This window comes from Leopardus geoffroyi, chromosome E2 (assembly GCF_018350155.1).
Source record: "Leopardus geoffroyi isolate Oge1 chromosome E2, O.geoffroyi_Oge1_pat1.0, whole genome shotgun sequence".
NCBI lineage: Eukaryota > Metazoa > Chordata > Mammalia > Carnivora > Felidae > Leopardus > Leopardus geoffroyi.
The window spans coordinates 34,342,749-34,353,145 of NC_059335.1; the positions used below are offsets into that span (position 1 = coordinate 34,342,749).

A 10,397-nucleotide genomic window follows, 5' to 3' on the forward strand; every position below is an offset into this window, starting at 1 on the left:
GGTGACGGGGGGCGGGGCGCGGCGGTTGTGGGTAACTGACGCCTGTACTTCAAGGTGGCTGCGGCGCGCGTCGAGAGGCCTGGCCCCGCGTGGGGCCGAGCCGGCGCGAGGCTGCCGCCGGTGAGCCTGAAGCACGGGCCACGCACGCAGGGCCCAATCTTTTGGGCCGTGAGCGGCCGCGGCGTTGGCGGCGAGACCTCCCAGATGCCGGTTGGGGCTCTTAGGAGCGGAGCGCAGGCTGGGCCCGGGCCGCGGGCGGGATAAGAGTCCGACGGGCCTGCTCGCCCCGCGCGTGGATGCGGCGGCGGCGGCGGCGGCGATGGACGCCGTAGAGGAAGAGAGCTTCGCCCTGTCCTTGTGAGTGACGCCGTCGGGCCGGGGAGGCCTCGGCTTCCGCCCTGGGGAACGGGTGTCCTCGAGGGGTGGAGTGGGGGTGAGGGACCGCCAAGGCTCCTCCCTAGTTCCCGCTGTTGATTGTGCGGCTGCTGTGACCTCCGGGTTCAAGCCCTGAGGACGGGAGTGCGGGGCGAGTGTCTCGCGATGATCAACGCCTCCATCACAATTCCCCCGGCTTTGACCCTGGTTTGAGCTGCCAAGGTCCGACCACGGGTCAGAGGACCCTCCACCACTTCCACCTCCAGGGACTTCCAATCCAATTGTTCCCTGGCCTGTATCTCGCTCGCGCCAGTTTCACGCTCACAAGCTGATAGGTGGGGGGTGATAGCGAAGATGCGGTGAGTAAACCCGAAGGAAATACATAAATACGAGGAGCCTTAAGATGTGCCATGTGAGCCTTTGCTCCCTTTATATGTCCCTTTTGTAGTTCCTTGTGTCATAACAGGTTTTCTGAAAATGGAGCCCTTGAACCCTAATGTCACAAAAATACGTTTTCTTCGGAATTGCTACAGTAGACAATAATCATTCTTAATTGTTGAAGTTGGGTGATGGGAAGTTCATTTTTCTGCCCTCTTTTGCACCTGTGTGAAAGTGTCTCTAATACAGTTGTTTAAAGCGAATTATTTGAAACAGCACCTAATCCAGGTATATTTTTCAGCTCTTCCGCCTCCGATGCAGAATTTGATGCTGTGGTTGGATATTTAGAGGACATTATCATGGGTAAGCTTCCTTACCACAGTCTCACCTGTGCTCTCTCTAGTTCTTAGACCTTTGCAGCTTGGAGGGTTAATTTTGAGAGAAAACAGCAAGCTGCATATAATCTTTAATGTAGCACAGACTCATGTTAAGTGAGATTAAGTGGTTTTAGAGGCAAACGTTCTCCTTGTTTTAACAAGTAATAATCATACTCAGGTCTTGTAAGGCAGCTATCCAGGTAGTGGGGCCCTAGACGTTACGGACCTCTTGGCAAAACTTCAGGAGCGACTTATTTCAAAGAATGAGAGGAATTCCATTTTTTTTGGTTTTGACTTTTAACATTTTTGTGCCATAAACCACAGCATAGTGCCATAATCACAGCGCGCGTGTCCGTGAAGAAAATAAAATGCCATACTTCCGCTGGTTCTGTATTTTCCTGGGTTCTGAGTTCCTATTCGTGCATTCATTTTTTGGTGTGCACAGACCTGCTAAGTAACGAGCGGTAACAGGCACTCGAGGTTTAAGACAAATGTATGGGAAGGGGAGACTCTGAGAAAATCTTTGTCTGAGTTTTCTGAGAATTAGGCGAAAAAGAAACCTTTACTGTGGTGGTGCTAGTGATGTTTCTTAGTCTAGTTTAGTCTGAAAATCACTGACCCACACGTTTGTAATCTTCAGGTCCCAAGAAAGTTCATGCCCTTAATGCCTAAATACAGGTGTTTCACCATTAAGCCCTTGTCCTGTGTGGAGGTGAAGATTTCTGGGGAATACTGAGGAATACCTTGAATTCTTTTGTCCTTTGCTTACCCTGTGTGCCATGGGAAAATGAGCCTTTTTTGACCTCAGGGTGTTTACCCTAAAGTCTAGGTCATTTGTGAAGCTTTCCTTTTATTTTTAGAAGTAATTATTGTATGCACTTGTTAAAATTCCCTGTTCTCTCACGTTCAGGTGTTTGCTATAAGCCAGTCTTTCTACCAACCCTCATCTGAATTCCACCTGGCAATCCTATGCGATAGGTACTAGGATCATTCTCATTTTCTAGTTGAAAAAACCGGGGCTTAGAGAAACTAAGAAATGTGCCCAAGGTCACACAATTGACGTGGCTGAGCTAGGATCAGAGCCCGTGTGCGTGATCACTACGCTGTTCCCACCACAGCTGCTGAAATCATATTCAAATAAGAGATCCATTTCATTCCGTTGTGGGAAAGGAATGTGATGGAGTTCCCAGGCCACCCCGTATGGGTGTGTTTAAAATGGACTCAAGGATGGTGGTAATGTTTGTACAACAATGGGAATGTACATAATGCCACCAAACCACACTTAGGGGCGCCTGGGTGGTCTGACTCTTGATTTCAGCTCAGGACATGGTCTCACAGTCGGGGGCTCCCCACTGGGCATGAAGCCTGCTTGGGGTTCTCTCTCTCCCTCTGCACCCCCCTCCCCCACCTCCGTGCTCTCTCAAAAAAAAGTGAATTCATGGGAATGCAAACTGGTACAGCCACTCTGGAAAACAGTGTGGAGGTTCCTCAAAAGGTTAAAAATAGAACTACCCTACGACCCAGCAATTGCACTACTAGGTATTTATCCATGGGGTACAGGTGTGCTGTTTCAAAGGGACACGTGCACCCCAATGTTTATAGCAGCACTATCAACAATAGCCAAAGTATGGAAAGAGCCCAAATGTCCATAGACAGATTGAATGGATAAAGATGTGGTATATAGAGACAATGGAGTATTACTCGGCAATCAAAAAGAATGAAATCTTGCCATTTGCAACTATATTGATGGCCTAGAGGGTATTATGCTAAAAGCAAAGTTAGAGAAAGACAAATATCATGTGACTTCACTCATATGTGGAATTTAAGATACAAAACAGATGAACATAAGAGACGGGAAGCAAAAATAATATAAAAACAGGGAGGGGGACAAAACCTAAGAGACTCTTAAATACAGAGAACAAACTGAGGGTTGCTGGAGGGGTTGTGGGTGGGGGGATGGGCTAAATGGGTAAGGGGCGTTGAGGAAGACACTTGTTGGGATGAGAATGGGGTGTTATACACAGGGGATGAATCACTGGAATCTACTTGTGAAATCATTATGGCACTATATGCTAACTTTTGGATGTAAATAAGATAAATAGTAAAATAAAATACTTAATGTGTTTCAAACTATCAGGAACCACAGAGGTATGAGAGTAAGGATGTAGCTAGACTCTTAATAGAAGGCTTCACCTCCCCTGCCTTTCCTCGAAGACTCATTGATGTGGAATAGTAAATAGAGGACTTAGAAAAATGTGATATTATGTGACTCTTGGTTTTTTAGCATACTGCATTTGATATGTTTCTTAAACTTTATGTGACATGTTAGAAGGGCTTGCAACAAAAAAATAATTTAATGTTAGGTATATTTTACCACTATTTTTAAAATATTAATATTTATTAATAAAAAGACTGGGTTTTAAAATATTAATATTTTTAAATTATGAAAATATTTTTAAATTTAAATATTTTAAATTACTATTTTTAAAATATTAATATTTATTAATAAAAAGACTGGGCTACTTGAACATCGGCGTCCTATTGAACACTTCCCTAAAACACTGTTAGCTTTCCCTCTCCTAGAGACTGACCATTAGGAAGCAGTTCTGCTGACATAGAATTTGGCCTATTTATAAATCAATGGTTTTTAATCTCCATTGAAAAGAATAAAATTTTCCTGTTGTTCAGATGACGAGTTCCAGTTATTACAGAGGAATTTCATGGACAAGTACTACCAGGAGTTTGAAGACACAGAAGAGAATAAACTCACCTACACACCTATTTTTAATGAATATGTAAGTGGTTTTCTGTTTCTTTCCCCAGAGATTAGAATTTCTTTAAAATGTGAATTCAGAATCCAAATATGTTGACATTTCGGGCACCTAGGTGGCTCCGTCAGTTAAGTGTCCAACTTCGCTCGGGTCATGATCTCACGGCTTGTGGGTTTGAGCCCCACGTGGGGCTTTTTACTGACAGCTCAGAGCCTAGCACCTGCTTTGGATTCTGTCTCTCTCCCTCTCTCTGCTCCTCACTCGCTTGTGTTCTTTCTCTCTATAAAAAAAACAAGAAACATTTAAAAATTTTTTTTAAGATGTTGACATTTGGAGGACTTTAGAAGCTGCCACCAGTAACTGCCAGGAATTGTAGTTAGAATCTCCCATTGCTGGGGTGCCTGGGTGGCTCAGTCAGTTAAGCGTCCAACTTCGGCTCAGGTCATGATCTCACAGTCCGTGGGTTTGAGCCCCGCGTTGGGCTCTGTGCTGACTGCTCAGAGCCTGGAGCCTGTTTCAGATTCTGTGTCTCCCTCTTTTTCTGACCCTCCCCTGTTCATGCTCTCTCTCTCTCTCTCGGTCTCAAAAATAAATAAATGTTAAGAAAAAAAAATTTTTTTTTTAAATAAAGAAAAAAGAATCCCCCATTGCTTTCTTCTGCAGTTCTTGAGGGTGTTTGATGATTTTTGTCCAGCTCCTATTTTTATTTCTTTCTTTTGAGGGAAGGAGAGAGAGTGAGCAGGGAAGGGACAGAGAGAGTCCCAAGCAGGCTCCACACTGTCGACTGTGAGATCATGACCTGAGCCAAAATCAAGAATGGATTCTTAACTGACTGAGCCACCCAGGGGCTCCTCCAGCTTCTGTTTTAGAAAATGCTTGGCTTGATCAAAATCCCGTTTTCAGTTACAATATATGGGTTCGCTAAACCTTGTGTTCATATACTCTGTGTGTGTGTGTATGTATATACATGTGTATATATATATATATGTATATATATATAGTACACCATATGTATATTGTATTCATATACAATATATTGACCTTTTGACTTGCACACAATACAGTTAAACAACATGGGGACTAGGAGTGCCCACACCTGCACAATTGAAAATCCACGTATAAGGGCGCCTGGGTGGCTCAGTCAGTTAAGCATCTGACTTCAGCTCAGGTCATGATCTCACAGTTAACAGGTTTGAGCCCTGCGTCGGTCTGTGTGCTGACAGCTCAGAGCCTGGAGCCTGCTTTGGATTCCGTCTCCCTTTCTCTCTGCCCCTACCCTGCTCACACTCTGTCTCTCTTAGTCTCTCCAAAATGAATAAACGTTACAAACAAAAAAAATTTAAAAAAACAAAACCTGTGTATAGCCTTTGACTCCTGAAAAACATAACTGCTAATAGCCTATTGTTGACTGGAAGCCTTACCGATAATGGAGATAGTTGATAAACACGTATTTTATATGGATACTCTGTACTACTGTATCCTTACAATAAAGGAAGCTAAAGAAAATGTTACTAAAATCATAAAGAAGAGAACATACATTTATGGTATTGTGCTGTACTTATCAATACAAATAAGTGGAACCGTACAGTTCAAACACTTACTGTTCAAGTGACATCTGCGTTTTTGTTTTTTTTTTTTTTTCTACTGTGTAATCTAATCAGGTGCACATGACCGTTAGGTAGAAGCGAAAACCAAGGCTAGATCCCCAGGAGTTTGAACTCTGGACCCTTGGGCCTTCCCATTGTGCTGAGGCCTCCGGTAGCCTCCTAGAACAGTCTCATCTGAGAAGAGGTTTGAGCCTCAAGAACTTTCTTAACCTTAGAAGCATGGCATACCTGATGGTTTCCCCAAGTCAAGCCTCAGCTTACAATGAGGAACTTGTGATTACCTTCAACAGTATGCTTCTTTATATATTCCTTTTTAAACGTTTTTTTAAATGTTTATTTTTGAGAGAGGGAGGACCCAGAACCCCAAGCAGGCTCTGAGCTGTCAGAACAGAGCCCGACACGGGGTCCAAAGACACAAACTGCGAGATCGTGACCTGAGCCGAAGTCAGACGCGTAACCAACCAGGGGCACCTGTACGCTCTTTTTGCACAGATTCCATCTACCCAAGAAGAAAGGCCCCGCTTCGTTCCTTACTTCCTGGCGTGGGGGGTGGGAGCCCTGCTGTTCATGGTCTCTACCTACATTAGCGCATTCATCTTGTCACAGGGTAATTACCTGCAGATGCCTCTCTCCCGTGGTATGCCAGGGCACATGCTCACTGAGGACAGGAGCTGTATTTTGGTTCTCTTTAGTATCCCCTGTGCTCAACGTGGAGCTTGGCACATAAAATAGGCCCTCAGGAAATGTTTGCGAACGTTGGAGGCCAGGCTTTCTGAAAAGCCGCCTTGTTTTCCTAAAACCAAGATCCTGTCCACTCTTACAGATTTCTTTGGTAGAAAAGTATATTGAAGAACAGCTCCTGGAACGGATTCCTGGATTTAACATGGCAGCTTTCACGACAACTTTGCAGTGAGTTGAACTTGACTCTGCATTTTTGCCTGTTTTCCCTTTCTCCTTTACTCTGAAAAAAAGACCTTTTTTTTTTTCATTGCTTGATCATGAAGGTTTACAGCCCTTGGCGGTTAGGTCCTGGGTGGGAAGGCCCTTAAAATCTGCAAATGGAATCTTGAAGGGACAGAATCTGTTTCAGTCTTCCATGAAACAGCCATCCTTTTCTTTTGCAGGCATCATAAAGATGAAGTGGCTGGTGACATATTTGACATGCTGCTCACGTTCACAGATTTTCTGGCTTTTAAGGAAATGTTTCTGGACTACAGAGCAGTAAGTCCCTCTTGCTTGTGTCATTAGCCACATGGAACCATTGAGATAGTTCCAGATAGTTTCTAGTAGACCAGCTGCCATGTTTCTCCCCATGAGTGGCCAATATCAGTCTGGCAGCTAGCAAGGTGTCCAGAGTGAGCAGCTGCCTTCTGGGCAGGACCCAGGTTCCTCTTAAAGTAATCCCTAAATAATCAGAGGGACAAAACCAAAAAGCAGGTCTAACTGCCTTGCCTTTCTTATAAGGCAGACTGTTAATAGGAAAAAGAGGTATTTTTCAGTGAAGAGAGGTATACTTTTTATGAGTGACCGGGCCAGTGCTGAACAAGAATGCAAAATAACCCCCTTCCACCCTCACTCCCCCTGTGCCATAGGCAGGGTTTGGAGCTAGGAAAGGACTCGTGTTTTTTCCCTCTTCCTTGCCGCTTGGGATTCTTTTTCTCATGCAGGAAAAAGAAGGCCGGGGACTGGATTTAAGCAGTGGTTTAGTGGTGACTTCATTGTGTAAGTCATCCCCTGTGCCAGCTTCCCAGAATGATCTGCGACACTAGGCCTTGCCACCAGGCAGAGATATCTTCCTGGACGTCGCCAGCCCCATAGACTGGAAGAGGCTTTGGCTATGTGACAGAATACATCTTGGAAAGACGGGCTCTGTTCCACAACTCTTTGCTGACGTTAAGTATTGATGGGTCAGAAGACAGTCCATCTGACCCTCCTAGGCCCCTGAAGCACCTTGTGTTCAGTAATCCTAGCACTCCTCCCCAAGTAGACCCCTCTCTCAGGCCTGAGTCAGGCTCCTCTGGAGCAAGCCTGAGGCCAGCATCCCCCCGGGGACCCCATCCCCAGCATAAACGTTGGTAGGTCAGCAGCATTTGGAAGAACCCACCAGCTCCACCCCTCTTTGGCCCCGCCTGTCCATCAGGCTTTTTGTGTGCTAACAGCTTCCTGTATGCATCAGTTTCAGTCCTGCAGCCTCAGAGGGGTTTCTACCCATATGGGAACATTTCTCTAGGCTGTTCCTTGAGACAGCTGCCCTCTGCAGCAGCTCCCATCCCAGCTGGTCCTGGCTGTAGGAATAACCGAGAGATGCCCCTTACCTGAAGCTACCTGTGAAAATCACTTCCTTGTCTTACAGTCGGCAGTCCCTGCATCACTCTGTCTTCTGCTGGTCCTGATGTAGTCTGTTTCTAGAATTCTTTTAAGCATTTATAGATAACTATTTTTATAGATGAATACTCAGGCTAACCTAGTGGCTATAATCTTGGAGCTTCCATGATTACCCACTTAAAGATCAAAGTATTATATACTGTGTGCTTTTTAGCTATTAGTGCTATGAAAGCAAAGATGCTTTCTACGTTGGTGTACCTAGTTTACTGGGCACCAGTGAGCGTGTGCTTATGCTGGAAGTAGGCTAAAAGGTCTCCCTTTCTTACAGCATGTTAAGTGTTCGTACAGGTTTGCTAAAACTTTACCCTTCTGTATAAATCAGTTTGTTAGGTTTTCTGTTGGAGTAGGGCCTGTGCAGTTCCTTCCTGTCCAGATCTCCCTACCAAGGCGGTGTTCCGCTGGGTTGGCTCAGCATGAGTAGGAGAGCGCAAACAGCTTCACTAGTCATATGTATGCCTTGATTTAGCAGTGTTTCATAGAAATCACCAGAAAACATGGATGTCACATCTCTAGAAAGACAAGACATAGTATTTCAATTCTCAATGTGTACCTTCCATATATATATATATATATATATATATATATATATTTTTTTTTTTTTTTTTTTTTTTTTTTTAAGTAAAAATAAGACTATACTTATAAACTTCGGTTGGCTGTTCTGGTCTTAAAGTGTGAGCTGTAGACTCTTTCTGTACTGATGTGTGGCACTTATTAAATACTTTTGTACCATGAATATACTCGGAGGTGCATTGCAAGAGCCGTCATTCTCCACGAGTCCCTCCCCTTTCTTGGCTATCATCCCTGCCCTCGGGGTCACTGCTGCTTTGGTCCTTCAAAGCCAGAGGCCCTCGCAGAGCCAGCTTTTTCCATTGCTGCCCCTCCTGGCCTTGCTTTCCCTTCTTGCCCTTTTTCTTTTTTTTTTTTTTTTTTTTTTTTTAATTTTTTTTTTTTTTTTTCAACGTTTATTTTTGGGACAGAGAGAGACAGAGCATGAACGGGGGAGGGGCAGAGAGAGAGGGAGACACAGAATCGGAAACAGGCTCCAGGCTCTGAGCCATCAGCCCAGAGCCCGACGCGGGGCTCGAACTCACGGACCGCGAGATCGTGACCTGGCTGAAGTCGGACGCTTAACCGACTGCGCCACCCAGGCGCCCCTTGCCCTTTTTCTATAAAGGGCTACTCACTGTAGGCTGGGCATGTCCGAAGTACTTGATGAAGACCTGGTTGAGAAAACCCATGTATGTGGACTTAACAAAAAATGAACAACAGCAGAGGTAAACGGTTCTTTTCCACTCAGAAAAAAAAAAAAAAAGCAAGCCTGTTGCTTACTATTAGCAGATAGGCTTTCTGATTTTATAAAACCAGAAACCCGTCTCTGTCCACACAGGGACTTCGTCATCGTGTGCCACCTTTGATGGGGCTCAGGGCTGGCTGGGATGAGAAAGCCCGCCATCCTGCCCAGTCTCCGTGACAGCTGCCCTGTCATATTGCTCAGACCTCCTCACCCATGGGAAGCGCAGGGAAGCGCAGACCCTTCAACTGCAGGGTCTGAGGATCGGGGAGGCATCGGCCTCACCGAAAGGTAGTTGTTTGAGGAAGCATGTTAATATCCGCAGTGCAGTGGGCTGTGTGTTAGCAGGTTAGAAACTGGTAAGACCTTGCCTAGGACTTTGTTTCCTCTTAAGCCAAAAGAAAATGAGTTGATCTTAACACTAAACTCCCTCCTTGTGGCTTAATCATGGAATGACTCCCGTTTATCATATTCTGAGCCACTTGAGAGTAAAAAGTGATCCTGTTAGTATCCACACCAGGACAACAGGCAGGCCGTGGGCCTGTCCCAGGCTAACCAGGACATGGGTGTCTGACTTAACCCTGTCCCTCTGTTCTGGAGCAGGTCCCCCACAACTGTTGGACTCCACAGTAGCCCCCACCTGCAGGGGATCTGTCCCGAGACACCCCCTCCCCGTGGATGCCTGAGATCCTGGATAACACCGAACCCTCTTCACACTGTTTCTCCCTGTACGTCCACACCTGTGACAGAGTTCAATTTAGAAAGGCATGGTAAGAGGTTAACACCAAGAAAGAACAGTTACAACAATATACTGTAATAAGAGTTACGTGACGGTGGGCTCTCTCAAAATATCCTACTTCCTGTACTCTTGTGATGATGGGAGGTGAGGTCTGGCCCCCAGGCTGAGATGAAGTGAGGTGACTGGCGCAGCTTGACCCTGCTGGTAGCCTCAGGAGGAGGACTGCCTGCTCCCAGGCTACTAGCTGACCGCGAGTAACTGAAAACGCAGAAAGCGAGAACGTGGATAAGGGGAGCCTACGGACTACTGGAGTTACATCCTAATTATCCCCGGGTTTTTGCAAAAGGACCAAGGGGTGCCCAGAAATGCCCTCCCCTCAGCCTACTTACTATCCAAAGCATGTTACTCTGTGGCAGCAGAAACATAAGCTCCGTCAGGACTTCCTCTCTCTGGTCTGCCGCCGGCCCCCCGGAT

The 10,397-nt window shown here is 45.7% G+C and overlaps 1 protein-coding gene across 2 annotated transcripts; it reads left to right on the forward strand.

Annotated features, from left to right (window-relative positions):
• Window positions 1-7,374, forward strand: LOC123579203 (ADP ribosylation factor like GTPase 2 binding protein). 2 transcript variants are annotated; one of them, XM_045442851.1, is made up of 6 exons: window positions 1-357; window positions 1,055-1,116; window positions 3,819-3,925; window positions 6,332-6,417; window positions 6,633-6,729; window positions 7,252-7,374. In XM_045442851.1, exons 1-6 carry the CDS (start codon window positions 320-322, stop codon window positions 7,324-7,326), a joined length of 465 nt encoding a protein of 154 aa, XP_045298807.1. In that variant the 5' UTR covers window positions 1-319; the 3' UTR covers window positions 7,327-7,374. The 2 variants fall into 2 exon arrangements, with proteins under 2 accessions (XP_045298807.1, XP_045298806.1); XM_045442850.1 differs by having other exon boundaries at window positions 4-357; window positions 7,176-7,374.
• The last annotated feature ends 3,023 nt before the right edge of the window (window positions 7,375-10,397 follow it).